Source organism: Mesocricetus auratus, unplaced genomic scaffold (genome assembly GCF_017639785.1).
Source record: "Mesocricetus auratus isolate SY011 unplaced genomic scaffold, BCM_Maur_2.0 Super-Scaffold_4256, whole genome shotgun sequence".
NCBI classification, from domain to species: Eukaryota; Metazoa; Chordata; class Mammalia; order Rodentia; family Cricetidae; genus Mesocricetus; species Mesocricetus auratus.
In genome coordinates, this window is record NW_024429182.1 from 129,453,057 (window position 1) to 129,469,246 (window position 16,190).

At 36.4% G+C, this 16,190-nt stretch overlaps 1 protein-coding gene and 1 pseudogene across 9 annotated transcripts in view; both read left to right on the forward strand.

Moving 5' to 3' along the window:
* Nucleotides 1-16,190, forward strand: part of Mef2a (myocyte enhancer factor 2A) — a 117,750-nt gene that overhangs the window by 49,428 nt on the left and 52,132 nt on the right. For 8 of the 9 annotated variants that reach the window (XM_040730559.1, XM_040730560.1, XM_040730565.1 and 5 more), the window contains 2 exons: nucleotides 26-216; nucleotides 13,841-14,044. In XM_040730559.1, coding sequence (XP_040586493.1) covers nucleotides 163-216; nucleotides 13,841-14,044 — 258 coding nt within the window. In that variant the 5' untranslated portion in view covers nucleotides 26-162. The remainder of the gene's footprint in view (nucleotides 1-25; nucleotides 217-13,840; nucleotides 14,045-16,190) is intronic. The other variant, XM_040730589.1, reaches the window with a different exon arrangement.
* Nucleotides 3,447-13,834, forward strand: LOC106022297 (annotated as a pseudogene).

Genomic DNA, 16,190 nt, shown 5'->3' on the forward strand with positions numbered 1-16,190 from the left:
AATTTTCTCATTTGTTTTCTTTTAGATTTTGAAGAAAAATTCAGTGGTAGCTTTGGACTAGAAGGTTACATAATAGAAGCTGTGTACGATGCATTAGAATATTGAAGAAAATTAGCTTTTGAATTAATTATTTGGAATACAAGGAAGAAAAGGTATCTGAAAATGGGGCGGAAGAAAATTCAAATCACACGCATAATGGATGAGAGGAACCGGCAGGTAAATGAAATTTTATTTAGTTGGTCATCATATTTAAAAAATATAGAATGGTCAAATCTTTCTTAAATTTTAATTGCAATTCTTATGTGTTTAACATTCCAGAATAAATGAAAAATATTAAATATACTGTACTTTAAAGTTTTTAAAGAAAAGTTGACTGGCCTCTTGACTTAGAGAAAAGAAGAAATAAGAATTTCAGAAAATATTACAGTAAGCCGTTCATTCCTCATGTTCAAAGAATGTTCAATAAGGAGAGATGTTATCTCTGGGAAGTTTATCATAGGCTTGAAGAACAACTTTTGTACAGCTCAGTAGGACCAACACAGCACTGAAAATGTGCTTTCTCAAGGCCAGTGTAGAAGTTTACCTGAATGCAGATGTAACTGTAGACACAGCTCAGGGAGAGAAGGAGGTATTAGTGGGAGTCATCATGGATTGAATGATGACTGTTTCAGCTCATAAAGACTGCTTAGCAAAAAGGCATAAGGCCTATACAGTATGTATGGTACATTAAGAAGGTTGATAAATTGGAGAGATTTTTGATAAACTAACCATTCCATCATTGGAAAGGAATGAGTCCAAAGAAGACTGTACATAAACTTTTCAACATGTGAAGATGGTAACATGCAGAGGAAGGAGGATCTGCCTTACAAGAACACAAAGTTAAGTAAGGCTTGTAATCAAGCAGAGAAGTAGCATAAAATCTCCCAGCTCTCATCACATGAATACCCACAGTTAAGTTGGCCATAGCTAGTCTAGACCTATGTGTTTAAGACTTCGTATTTAAAGGGAAAGAGGAACTAGGCCTGTGTAGATGGCTATGTAATAGGAACTTTTTAAGTTGAGAGGATGACTTTGTCTATAAGAAGATCCAAAGTTGGGCAGGAAGGGAGAGAGGGTATATCTGGGAGGAGTCAGGAAGAGGATGAGCACAATAAAGAAACTGTACAAAATTATCAAAGAACTAATAAATTATTTTTGACATCCTGTAAGTCCTGTTACTCTTGGTTGAAATATCTATAGAACTGAGATGAAAATAAAGTATCCATTGTTTTGTAGAATAAATGCATTCTTGACAAGTTGTTTATAGAGAAAGTGTTAGTCTATCAAATTCTGTTTCCCTATTGGCTTATGTTATAAAACCAGAAGAATGTAAAGAATTTCATTTGCCCCCTCCCTCTGTCCCTCCCTCCCTCCCTCCCTCCCTCCCTCCCCTCTCTCATTGTGTTTTTTTTTTTTTTAAAGACAGGGTTTCTCTGTGTAGTCCTGGCTGTCCTAGAACTTGCTTTGTAGACCAGGCTAGTCTCAATCTCAGAGATCTGCCTGCCTCTGCCTCCTGAATACTGTGATTAAAGACATGCCAATATGAGATATTAGGAAGATAATAGTAGAATGGATTATAATTGAAACTTAGTAATTAGAATTAACCTGTTCCTACCTTGGTCTTAGTTGTGATGATGGTATTTTTGTGAAGTTATCAAGTGCGTAATGGCTGTCCAAACCTGTTAAATACTATCTCAGCAAAGACGGAAAGAGAGAAGATTTAATTGGGCAGTTTTGTTTTTTAGATTGGATTTGGTATAGGCACATTTGTCATAAACTAAAATGGTATCTTAATTTTACTTTTAAAAAAGTGAATTATGAGTTGAAGATTTTTCATTCTTACATAAAAGGAAAATAGTTTCTAATTTACCCAAATCAGTATGCTTTAAGGGACTAAATTAGATCCTGAAAAACCAATATATATATGCATGTATGTAAATATATTCTATCTAGGAGATGCAAATATATAGCATATAGAAGTAAGATCAGATACTGGGAGAGTTTATGTAGAATCTGTAACTCATAATGGGATAATTTAGGAAAAGACAATAGAAAAGCTTATAGCAAGTAGAGTTGATTAAGTGAATTAACTACACTTAAAGCACATGAAAAATCTTTGTGACAATATGCACTTCAAGAAAAGAGTTGTTTCACCAGCAAAATCTGTGTTTGTCCTCTTTCTATTAAGGTAAAACATGAAGGAAATGTTTACAGATCTTAAATGCATAACTCAGTGAATTTTGGAAGAACATGGCCTTATATCTAACATACCCTGATGCACTACTCCAGAGTCACTGTTTGTCCTGTCTCCTGGTCTCCTGCCCCAAGGGAAGCCATTAAACTAATCCTGGATACCATACATTAAATATACCTGTTGTGCCAATTTATTTTTATGGTGCATGTTCTTTGGAGCAGTTCTGTGCTTGTGAAATTGATGAATGTTAACCCTTGCATGCAAATGTGTGTCATTGTATTTTTATATTTTTTTCAGTATATAACTGAATATCACAATTTATGTATTTGTTTATCTGTTATAAATAGACATTTATTTTTTTGATTATTATTTTGTACACATGAACACTTGGTTATCTATGTTATCTAGTACAGTATATTATCTAGTACAGAAGGGTTTTATATGATCAGCTTTTGTATTGGTGGACAAATTTTTTTTTCTTTTAAACAAACAAGACCAAAAAACAAAACCCTCAAAAATGAAAGTCCAAACACAAAAACCAATCCAATAAGACAAAAGTAACAAGACACTCCACACCCCAGCACTCACAAAAACATGGAGTTCATTTTATTCCTTTTATATTGGCTAGTTGTTTCGGGTATGGGAGTTTGCCTAGGCATGTGATTGATGATACCCAGTGATAGTCCATTGAAGAAAACTGACTTTCCCTTTCCCAGCAGTCAGTTGCAAATAGTTTGTGAGTTAAGAGTATGACGTCGCATCTTCTTTCTATTCTCGGTGCCAGGGCCCTATCTGGCCTGAACCTGCATAGGTCTCATGTGTGCTGCTATATGAATTCCTGTGTATGGAAGTCCTGTATGTGTCAGTCCTGTTGTGTATGGAAGACGCTGTTTCCTTGGAGGCATCCATCACCTCTGACTCTTACAATCTTTGCATTTCCTTCCCAAATCTTGAGGGGAGGGGTTTGATGAGGACATCACATTTAGGAGTGAGTGATCCATAGTCTCTGATTCACTGTACAGTTCAGTTGTGGGTCTCTGTGTTAATTCCTATCTATCACCAAGAAGCTTCTCTGATGAGGATGGAGGATCTATGGGTATAGCAGAATGTCATTGGGAGTCATATTACTGCTAGGTTCGTTTAGCAGATTGACAGTAGATTTCCGCCTTAGGTGCATCACAAATCTAATCACAGGTTCTTGGCCACTTTAGCCATGTCAGGTATGGGTTCTGTCCCATGGAACAAATGAGCCTTAAATCCAATCAAGAAGTGATTGGATACTCCCATAATATTTGTGCCCCTGTTGCACCAGTGTATTTTATATATGTTACAGATTGCAGGATTGATTACTTTTCACCTATGCTAGCATGTATAGTACCTCCCAGCTCTGTGAATGCTAATTGGTAGAGGAGGCGCTTCTAAAGTATTTCTGCTTCATTTATATTTAGCTAATAGTGTGATGGTAGCTGCTTCAAATCTGTACTAGTACTAGGAATTACCCTTTCCATTTGTTCTGTTCTAATAGACTAGTAGACAAACAATAGTAACAAGTTTTAATCTGAAGTTTCAGTGATAGCTGATGAAGTTGTTTGCCTTTTTATGTTTTTATATTATCACAATTGTGTGTGTATGCATCCAGTGAGTTTCATTAGGATTGTTTACCTAAGCATGGGTGAGGTTTTTTTGTTTTTTTTTTTTGAACAGGAGAATGGGTACCTTACTAGTGGCTACATTACTGAATAAAATGTCTCCTACTCTCTCATCAGTCATTAACTGTGCCAACTATTTATAAATTATGAGCAAAGAGGGAGCTGCTCTCCCTTCCATGACAAGGTGTACCACTCCATCTAGGTTTACCTTTTTGTTTTTTCCCTAACTGGTGAGATGCTCTTTACATTCTATTTAAGAACTTGCAATTTCCACTAGGCAGTGAAGAAAATTATTTGCGGTATAAGGACAATCTGGATGTTACATGTCACCCCATTTAATCACCAGAGTTGATTCAGCTGAATTGGCTGTCTAGACAAGTGTCTCCTCCCACCTTACCACTGGTGTGTGCCTGGTGAAGAAGTTCATGTTCCCAGTAGAGGAGGGCTGTTGTTTAGTCAAACATTTACTAGTAGCTGCACTCCCTGCTTGCACCTCCAAATAAGGGCAGAGATAATTATTCTGTTTTCTTCTCCAAGTGTTTTTGTTTTACTTGCCATGTTTTGGATGTATTATCTATTTGGAATTTATGTTTGAGTTGAAGTGTAGGGGTCCGATTATTATTTTCTCAATTGGATATTCAGTGACCCAGTGTAATTCATTGCATTTCCCTCCTGCTTGAGTTTGAGTCAAATAACAGTGTATTTGTGGGTCTATTTATGGACCCTGTATTTTATTTCATTTGATTATTTGTATATCCTTGCTCAATTCTACACTGTTGCAATTACTATAATTTGCTATCTGATAGCATAGTTGGCTCCCATTGTGTTTCTGCAGAACAGGCCGGCTGTTCTTTCCTTTTCATTTCCAAATGAAACTGTCAAATCAGTGTTTACACAAAGGCAGCCAACCAAGAATCTTCCTGGATTCAGGTGTTCCCCACTAAATGTGCATCCATTTAGGGTCACAGAAAACTTTGTAATATTGGGTCTTATCACCCTTGAATGTATTGACTTTTCTTTTGTTTTTTATTAATCCTCTTCATAGGGTTTGGTGCTTTTGAGCATGTGGATCGTAGACATTTTTTAACAAGTTTATTTCTAGATATTTGTCTTTAAAAACAAAATATTAGTTCCCCAGATTAATTTTTAAATTTTATTTATTATTATTGCCTTGAGTTCTGTGATTTGTGGAGATGCATGTGGTCTGCAGCATGCTTCTGGAGGCCAGGGAGCAACTCTGCAGGATTGTTTCTCTTCCTCCACCTTTATGTGGATTTCAGGGATTGAACTCAGGTTGTTAGATTTGTGTGGCAGGCACGTGCCTTTACCAGCTGAGCCATCTCATTAACCTCTCAAATTGTGTTTTATTGGTTTTGTTACTAAGTAACATTTATAAAAGTATATGTCTTTATATTGAACTTAGCCAACAGCCTTGCTTCAGATTACTTGCTGCTTCTAATACTTTATATGTACTTCTGCTTATCTTAATGCAGATACCTTCGTAGATTTAGAAAGAAAAAAAACCACTAAAATTCATTCTCAGAGGTTGAATATAAAGAATATTGGCACAAAGATTGATGTGTTCATTATTTGGAAGTATGCCAGTTCTGACAAGTTTTCTACAGGTATTTTTATTTGTAAATAAAAATGAGGTACTTAAGCCAGGTGTTAGTGGCACACGCTTTTAATCCCGGCACTTGGAAGGCAGAGTCAGGTGGATCTCTGTTCAAGGCCAGCCTGGTCTACAGAGTGAATTCCAGGACAGCCTCCAAAACAATACAGAGAAACCCTGCCTTGAAAAAAAAAAAAACTTAGCTTTTAGCTTTTATAATTTTCCCTAGACTCACTCATCTTTCTCTTACAAAGGTAATCACTCATTTGTTTTGTTTTCCTTAACATACATTCTTTGAAAGGATATTGTTTTAGTGTTGTATCAGAATGGCTTTACTTTCACACATAATGGCATAATCATTTGTGCTGCCTTTCCCTTGGTGCAGTGCTTTTAAGATATGAGTCATTCCTTCATTTCAGCTGCTTGTTTTACCATGTTTGTAGCAAAGACCCTGTATTCTTCTAGCTTTTACTGTTCTGGTTGCTGCTGTGTATGTACATGTGAATATACTTCCTTAAAAGTAGGCAAGTAACATTTCTATGATTCATACCATTTAAAGAGTTGCTGGTTCAGCTTTGTGATACTTTTCTTTCTGTTTTGAAAAGGTGAAATGCACCCTTTTTCTTGTGTGTGGTTTGCCAGTTCTCTGTTGATTTTTTTTGTTTGTTTGTTTGTTTCTTAGAAGTTCTCTAAGAGTCTAGATTTTAATTCTTGATGTATCCTTAAGCTATGATCATTATCCTTATTCTTTCTCCTTGTTACCCCACTATATTCTATTTTCTTTTTGGTTACTCCTAAAATGTATTTGTAACAAATATTTCAAGACTGAGAATTTTCAAGAACATATTTTAAAGAGTTACTCATTAGTGTGTTACAGTGTGTTGACTTGTGTAGGTACAGTGCACATGTAGGGGTTAGAAGACAACTTTGTGGAATTCTCTCCTTTGCGGGATCCTGGGATTGAACTCTGGTCATCTGGTTTGCTTGGCATCTTATGGGCCCAAAATGAGATTTTTTTTTAAAGCTTGTATTTCATATTTTTAAAAACATTAAAGTATAAAGACAGCCATTGAGAGATATTACATAAAAAGTGACTTTTGGATATATGGCACAATTTACATATTCAGTCTTGCAAACAGTACATTGTATTAGTGACTTAAATTTTTAGTTAAATGGATGTTCATTGGACAGTGAGATATTGGAATGATTATAGATAGAGTATTATACCTTCGGTACTTGAGACCATAGCATAACATTGGGAATATTAAGATATTTGTGAAATTGAGAAAAATATTTATTCCTAGATGTGTGACTCTTAAAATGTTTTCTGTGTGTCTCCTTTGTTTGCTAAGTTGCCTATTTATCTTTTGCCCTTTTTTGAAATAAGATTTTTAATTTTCTTATTGCTGAGTTTTAGTTCTTTTTATATGTTGAGTAATGTCCTGTATGAGGTATTATTCACATATATTTTATCTCAAGATGTCTTTGTTTTGTTTTGTTTTTTCTTATTTCCTTACAAGTGTCTTTTCTAGAAGAGAGACTTCTAATTTCAGTTAAAATCAGTTAAATTTTCTTTTTGGCAGGTCATATTTGGGTTTTGTTACTAACAAATCAAAAAGGCCAACAAGTTACTGATGAGACCAGGTGTTATGATGGGCACAGCTGTATAACTTCAGCTCTCAGGAAGCTGAGGCAGAGGGCTCCTGAATTTAGGCTAGCTGTGTGTCAGAATCTGCTTAGTGAGGCTGCTTACTGAGGCTCCGTCTTTTAAAGAATAAATGAAAAAGCACCAAATAAATTGCTAAGCCCCAAATCACTTATGAATCCTGTGATTTCACACTTTATATTTAAGTCTTTTATCCATTTTGTGTTAATTTTTTGAGGACTTAAGGCCTGTAAATGAATTTAGTTTTTAAATATGAAGTGTTCTAATGTGTTCCAACATGATGTGTTCCAGAGCTTCTTTTCTCAGACTTTTTGACTCGTTTGTTAAAGACCAGTTGACTGTATGATTCTTTTCTGTTCCATGTCTCAGTAGATCCTGTGAGCAGTTCCACTTAGCCTTAGTTATTAGTTTTAAAATACTTTGTTCTTTCCCTTCAGGATTCTTTTGGCATTTCTGGAGCTTAGAACGTTTAGACTTCTCTATATTTACCCTCCAGCAAATTTAGAATCGGATGGAATTCACTGTCTGCTGATACTTTCTTACAAGACTAAATCTGGTTAACATAGAGCCCACCAACAAGACTGCACTCCCTGGTGTTTTGCTAGGAGAGTTGAAAACTTAATTCCATGCAAAACCTCTACATATATGCTTATAGCAACTTTATTTTTAATTGCCAAAATTTGAAAAACACTAGAGTGTTCTTCAGTACATGATTAGAGAAACATACTGTAGTATATCCAAACAGTGAACTAACATTGAGTAGTTTTAGGACAGTGAAACCAGTCTTTATGGTAATATAAATGTGTAATATATGTTATATGTATCCAAACCTGAAAAATGTTCAGGAAGTGACCTCTGATGTAAACAATGGAGTTTGAGTGATAATGATGTGCCACTATGGGCTCATTAGTTATGATAAATAATATATCGTTCTGCCAGGGAACATTGATAACAGAGGAGGACATGCACATGTAGAGATGGGAGATTTGTGGGAAATTGTTATGTCTTCTACTCTAAAAAACACTCTGTTTTTAGAAATTAGACTAAGTGCTGAAGGGGAAATGAAGTTTGCATTTTAAAAGCCTGGAAGTACTGTATTAACTTTATTACTTTCAGTTCACCCACTTTGGTGCCACCACTGAAGCATCTTTTAAAAGTCAATACTGAAGGCTTCTTCTAAGCTGACTGTAGTTGCAATATGTTGAAATAATGAAGAGTAGATTGCTACATGCTAAGTTCTTGGATTCACTAACTCCTTCCTTTAGTATCAACGTTTTGTGATTCATAACCTCAAAGAAATGCTTTTGAAAAAATGTATTTTGGGGACTAGCAGAGAGGCTGAGATGGCTGAGTAAAATGCTTGTTGCCCAGGCATGAGGACGTAAGTTCTGATCTTCAGCATCCTTGTACAGAGTTAGATATGGAATAACAGTACCTGTAGCCCCTAGTGATGGGAGAGCAGAGACATGCTCAAGATACCTTGCTGGCCAGCCACACTAGCTAGCTGGTAATCACGCTGTCTTAATAAATAAAATGGAAGGACTGGGAAGATGACTCGGCGGTTCTGGGTGGTGGTTGTTCTTGCAGAAGACCTGAGTTCAGTTTCTAGCAGCCACACTGAGCAGCTTACAGAAGCCTGCATTTCCCACTCCAAAGGATCTGATGCCCTCTTCTGGCCTCTGTGGGCATCCTGACATACGTGTGGCTTACACTCACAAAGGGTAGTGGAGATGGCTGGACAAAACGGCTCAGTGGTTTAAAAAGTCCTACTTACTGAGTTTGGTTCTTGGCACCAGATATTAGTAACCTATGAGTCCAGATCCAAGGGATCTGATCTGACACCCTCACCTGGCCTCCAGGTACTACATTCATGTGCACATGCCCCCCATACAGACACAAACACATTCATGTAATTAAACATAAATCTTAAAAAAATAAGATGGAAATGTTTAGAAGAGGATACCTGACATTGACTTCTGGCCTCCACAGCTGTATAAACCCTTGTGTAGGTATGCTTGCATGCACACACACACACACACACACACACACACACACACACACACACACAGTAAAAAGAGCAGCAGAGATTATTCCTTATACTGATGATGAACATTTTAGAGGAAGAATTTTCTTTAAGCTTCCCTAGATCATAACTTGAAGACACATTATTTGCCTCATCTTAAACACTACCATATTGATTTTGAAAATATATGTGGAGTTCAAAATTCCATTGTATCTAGTATATCTAGGTATGTCAAGTCACAAGTAGTTTAATTTTAACTGTTTCAGTACCATATATATTTTATTATTTTTGAGATTGTATATTTAATAAAGGTATACTATTATAATACCAGGATTCAGAAAACCTGTATTCATTAAGTCTGTAATAAAAATGGGGTTGGGCATGATGGTACATGCCTTTTATCCTAGCTCTTGGGAGGTAGAAGCAGGCTGGTCTCTGTGAGTTGGAAGACAGCCTGGTCTACAAAGTGAGTTCCACGCCAGCTGGAACTATATAGTGAGACCCTGCTTTAAAAAAAAAAAAAAACAACAGGTGTGTGCTAGTGGGACTGGGGCCATGATGGCTATGCTCGGTGATGCTAGGCCTATCCCTGGACCCCAGCTATTGTGGGGCATAGGTGGCAGGCACAGGCACCTATGTGAGTGAGGTGGCAGTGAAGGTGGCACAGCCATAGCAGCAAGGGAAGAGCATGGCTCAGTGGATGGTCTGGGTGGACCTGGAGATGACAGGGTTGGACATTGAGAAGGATCAGATGATTGAGATGGCCTGTCTGATAACTGACTCTGATCTCAACATTTTGGCTGAAGGTCTCAACCTTATTATCAAACAGCTGGAGGAATTTCAGGAAAGCATGTCAGAGTGGTGCAAGGAGCATCATAGGAGTCAGGTCTTGCCAAGGCAGTGAGGGAGAGTACAATTACTCTGCAGCAGGCAGAGTATAAATTTCTGTCCTTTGTACTACAGCCTCCAGGGCTCTGTCTACTTGCAATTTATGCAGATAAGAAATTTCCTGATAAATACATGTCCCAGTTCATTATAGGATAATTGGTGTGAGCACTGTTAAGGAGCTGTGCAGATGCTGGTATCCAGAAGAGTATGAATTTGCTCCAAAGACAGCTGCTTCTCACAGGGCACTTGATGACATTAGTGAAAGCATCAGACAGCTTCAGTTTTACCAAAATAATATCTTTAAGAAAAGACAAGAAGAGGAAAATTATAGAAAATGGGGGGAAATAAGAAGACTGAGTTGATGCCAGTTTTCAACCTGCATAGCCTACCTAGTTCTCCAGAAACCATTTCAGTCTTTCTCTCTTCCTGATAACTCAGCAGTTAGCTTTGCATCTTCAGACTCCATAAGCAGAAAAGACATCACTGTTTGTTTCTTCTGATCTGCTGTCTCTGTTATGACACAGCAACTCCTCTGTAAGCTTCAGGCCATGCCCACCCGCTCAGTCCATGTCTGCACTTGCTTGTAAGCCATTCCTTTTGCTTGAAAAGTAAATAATAAAGTTCGTTTTATTGAAATGCAAAAAGCCAGCAACAACAGAAACAACAAATCTTTTCAATGACAATAGTACATACAGTTAATATATACACGAAAAAAATTTAAAGGCATTTGTAAAGCAGTAAGTTTATTTGCCTAAGAGTATTTTAGATAAGTACAGGGTAAATTATATAATAGGAAAGTGATAAAAGATAAATTACTTTATAGAGAAAGGAAATCCCAGGTGAAAACAGATAAAAGAGATTGCCGAGTTATTACAAATTAGTGCGTTAAATACACACTGAAAAGATTATTATTCATAGCTATCATTAACAAAGATTAAAAGGAGTAATTACATTAGTATGAAATATGAAATTGTTTGAGAATACCATAGAGCTATTACCCTCTAACTTAGCAATAGTTTTGTTGGATAGCAGAATTCCTTATATGTTTGTGCAAACATATGTATATGTTTATGACCTCAAACAGAAATATAAAAGGGAAACTGTGGGCAACAGGTTAAATGTGTATTTATATAAGGACTATTTAAAAAAATTAAACAGTTGATTTTTTTTTAAGGCAAAGGAAGCAGCCACTAGGTAGATGTGCTTTAATATGTACTCCTCAGGCAGAGAACATAATGAAGTTCCTAAAGTGTAAAGAACACACATGTGTGTACATACCTGTGCCCGTGTCATTTAATGAGTACAAGGGAGATGGGTGGGCAATGAAGTCAAGCAAGAAGCAGAGAATAGATTGTTTCTACTGTGTGCTGAATGAGTTTGATACTGTTTTAACTGCAGTGAAAAACACCTAGCTCTCACTTAAACAGGCTGAGCATTACAGTTTGGAAGTTACTTGGCAATTATGGCGTGTTAGGATGAGTTGGGAAATCCAATAAGATGATTACATGAACAATGTAGATGAGAGATGAAATTTGAGTGATAGTGATACAGATAGACAAGGTGTATTTTAGAGGTAAAGCCAGCAGTTTGTTGATGGTGTGGATTATTAAATAGGAGCCAGCACAAGTCTTTACATCGGTTTTGCTTTTGTTATTTGAATGATGATAATACAGCTATTGAAACAGCTAAGAATGGAAAGAACTCAGTTTTTGCTTTTAAAATCATGATACAACCACTAGTCAAATGTGTGAGGATAAAAGGGGAAGGAACCCTGTTAGAAAGCCTACAGGCACCTAAACACATGAAGTCTGATATGTGAGTACGTGAGCAGAGGACGGTGGAGGTAAAGGCTGAGAGGAAGCAGTGAGTGTAGTTCATAAACAGTGGGTGTAGAAATGTTTAATTAAAGAGCACAATTTTGTCAGACATTGCTGAGCTGTAAAGTAAGATAGCCAGTGATTGTTGACTTTAATCTCACAGATTCAAGATCACTTAGAAATTTTTTTTCAGGTGTTTTTATTTCAAAGCACATAGAGAGGGCTTAGACTGGAATGACAAGGTGGAGTTGGAAGAAATGACAGGGTATATTTTCATGATTGCAGTATTTGATCTGCAGAGTGGGATAAAGTCTGCTGAGAAGAGAGGCATGCAAGAATGAGTAGGGTTAGGGTTAGTATGAAGCAACTAAAAACAACAACAACTACTACTACTACTACTCTTCCTCCTCCTCCTCTTCCTCTTCTTTTTCCCCCCTCCTCTCGTGTGAAGTAGTTTTTGGAGGAGATTGAAGTTGTAGGAGACAAGATGATAACGTAATAAACATGAAATTAGGAGTGTTAGGCATCATTGCTGATTTGTGTCTCAGAGTTACTAGGTGTGTTCATGTGTATTTGTTGATAACTGGGTATATGTTAGAAAGTTAGTTCTTGCTTGAGGCTGTGTCAGGCAACTATAGTAATGAGAGAAGAGAAGAGGATTTATTTATATTTGAAGGGTCAGACTATAATAGACCATCAAACCTGAAGAGTAAATAAAAGATGTGAAAAGAGATACAGTTATGCATCTCTAATCTGAAAATTCCAAATATCCCAAATGTCTCCAAAGTCTGAAACTTTTTGGGTTCTAACACAATGCCACAGTAGAAAAATCTCACACCCTAATGTATGTAATGTGTTGTAGTCAAAATGTAGATACATGAAAGACAATATGTGAAATTGCCTTCAGCTTGTGTACATGAGGTATATATGTAAGGTAAGTTCACTGTATGTCTAGTTCAAGGTCCTGTCTTCAGGATAACTAACTCACTGTGAACAAGCAGACATTCCAGAAATACACAGATCTGAAACACATTCGAATGAGTATTACTTGACCTACATTAGCAAATTGGTAAGGTAAATGGACCTGAGGACTTGATAAGGTAAAAAGAATATCTGGAGAGATGATATAAAGATAAAAGAGCTGAACAAGAAATCATCAGAGAGAACTCTGACATTGAGAATTTTAGGTGATAATGATTATTGGTAGCATTGAGGATGTGACTCTGGTGATTAGGAGCAGGACTTGGAAAAGCAATCAGGTGGTACTGCTTGAGGGAAAGTTACAGGATTAAATGTCACTTTGTGCTTACCTCCAGGAGGGTTACCAATGGTCTGATTTCATGGTAGGCGCTTGAGAGTTCTCAATACCTGAGAATTTTGAAGGGAAAGAAGAGAAGATAGGGAGAAAAAGACTTCTTTTCCAGGAACTTTTAGAATAAGGGATATATTGTTTTAAACCATGAAAAAATGTTTTGGTCTCTGAACTACCTCAGTTAGCAGGTTTTAATTAGAGAAATAGTAAGAAAGATTGATGACATCATCGTAATTTTGCTGGTTTTAGACTGAATTTTAGTGGAGACAGTAAAAAGACTTGGCAGGGAAGAGAAGCATAAGTTAACAGTTTTAATTCATCATTAGGAGCTGAAAGCTAAGAGAGATTGGTTTCTGATGGTACCAATTTAAACTGAAATATAAGAACTACTACTTAAACCTATTCCCTTGCCTTCTGTAGTGTAGTCACAGCCAAGGGTAAGAGAAAATAATACCTCTCTTTCAGAGCCCTTGGGCATACACAATAAATACAGGACTGTAATGCTGTGGCAAAATGGAGGGGAGGATTGTGTGGAGCATGAAGCTAGGAACCTTTTACCTTTGAACTCTGGCTCAGTATAAAAGACTCATTATTAAGGAGTAACTTTTAATAAAAAATTCTGTTTTTTTTTTTTGTCTAGGTCACTTTTACAAAGAGAAAGTTTGGTTTGATGAAGAAAGCCTATGAACTCAGTGTGCTGTGTGACTGTGAAATAGCACTCATCATTTTCAACAGCTCTAACAAGCTATTTCAGTATGCCAGCACTGACATGGACAAAGTTCTTCTCAAGTACACAGAGTATAATGAGCCTCATGAAAGCAGAACAAACTCGGATATTGTTGAGGTAACACACATATTTAGTAATGTGTGAATTGCAAATAATACTTAAAATAACATTAACTGTCACATTTCTTTGTACTTCTAAAACATTGAACTATTTCTTAGAAAGACCTACATTTGCTATTTGATGTCTTAGTTGGGCAATAAAACTTCCTATTTATTCAAACAAAATGAATTAAGCTCTGTACCATACAAATTTTAACATTTAGGCAGTATATATTTTTAACCACTGATTACTTATTTTGCTTAAAAATCAATTGCTATAATTTTAGCACATCTTGATTATTTCATTAAACTATGTATTAGTGATGACTCACATTGAACATAATAAAAGGGAAGAAAAATTTTAACAATACCATGTGTGTAGAGGCGGGGAGTCCTTGTTCTATTTGTCCACACTTCATTTAGTGTCTCTCATAGTTTTGTCAACCTGTTTAAGTTTAAAACAAAGAAAGAGGGTTTCTGTTTGGTTTTCTTTGTAAGGCAGAGATTTGCTATATAACTTAGGCTTACCTTGAACATGCCACCATCTTCTTTCCTTAGCTTCATGAATACTTCAATTACAGGTGTAAGCCACCTCACCCAGTTTCCTTGAACGTTCTCTGATGACATTTTAAGTCAGCTTCGCAATAACGTTTGGGTATTCTTCATATTTAGAGGTTTTGTTCCATTTTAATTTTTGAGGGGAATGTTTTCATTGCTTTAAAAATACTTTCCTTGTCTTAGTTATATAATATTAGAAAGAAATCACATAAAGTAGGCATTTCCTTGGGAAAAGTACTGAAACCATGTAGGGATGACAGAAAACGGAATGTGAGAGAGCAGATGCAGTCTGAGTTTAGATTTTTACATCCAGCAGTTGAGGTGTGGGTGAACGATACTATGACTGTCATCTTGTGTAGGAATATTTATTCAGCTTCAGACATAATAGAGTTATGAAGATGCATTTGATTTTTCTCCTGAATCTTCCTGCATTTGGGTTCTTTTGGATAGTGATGAGTTTGGGAAAAAAATATCCTTATGTGAAAAAGTAACATATTACTTTATGGTTGGTTATTAATGAATTGTCTCTAATAAGAAGTAAAAGCATAGCATAATTACAGCAATGACCAATTTATCCAAATTTATTTAAGGAGTCACTCCTTTGAACCTCCTGTGAATGGGTTTGAAGCTTTTGTTTTTGGGTTTTGTTTGTTTGTTTGCTTTTTCCTCAAGGCAGGGTTTCTCTGTATAGCCTTTGCTGTCCTGTAACTCGATCTAGATACCTGCCTCTGTTGGGATTAAAGGCATGCACACCACCACCCGACCTGTTTTTTCTGTTTTGCTTTTGTTAATTACTTTGATATGATCATGTCTTTAGGAACACTCTTTAATACAGTTATGTTTATGTCGTTTGACAATTACTGTTATTTAGCACATATGTTCTGTCTTAGAACTTATTTGCAACACAAATTATCTTACAGTTTTCCTATTAGATTTCATAAGCACATTTTGTATTATAATTTGGTAAGTAGATAATTTTAGTAAGTTTGCCAGAGACTTTACATTTACTTGAAATGGAGAATGTCCCAAATATGTTTGAAATGACTTTTCATCTTAAACATCTGTAAGTTTTATCAAAAACTCCACAAAGGAGTAGAATTGTGAACAAGTAGGTGTGCTGGCTACTTTCATTGAAGAAAGCAATCTCCCTCTTAATCCTAACTGCTCTACTCTTCCATTGCAGCAGTGTTGTTCTTGGTCTCTGGAATTGAGGGTGAGGGCACTTCGCACGACCTAAAGCTAACGCCTTTAGAGAATGTGAAGAATAGAATCTGGTTTAAACTTCTCAGAATTTTCAAACTACCTCAGTCTTCATCTCTGTTGTGGTCAGCAAAGTGTAAGAGAATAAATCTGAACATTTTTATATTTTTGGTTGTGATCCTGGCCTTTAATGGCTGAGCCATCTCTCCTGCCCAATCCAAAACATTTTTAGTAGTTTCCTGTGTCACAGTCTGCTTCAGTATATTCAGTATGAGTGAAGTGTTTTGTTTGTGTGCGCTCATATATGCTTGCATGAATTTATATGCAGCAACACGTGTGGGATCCAGGAATTGGAGTTACAGATGATTGTAAGCTACCATGTAGCTGCTGGGCACCAAATCTGGGCT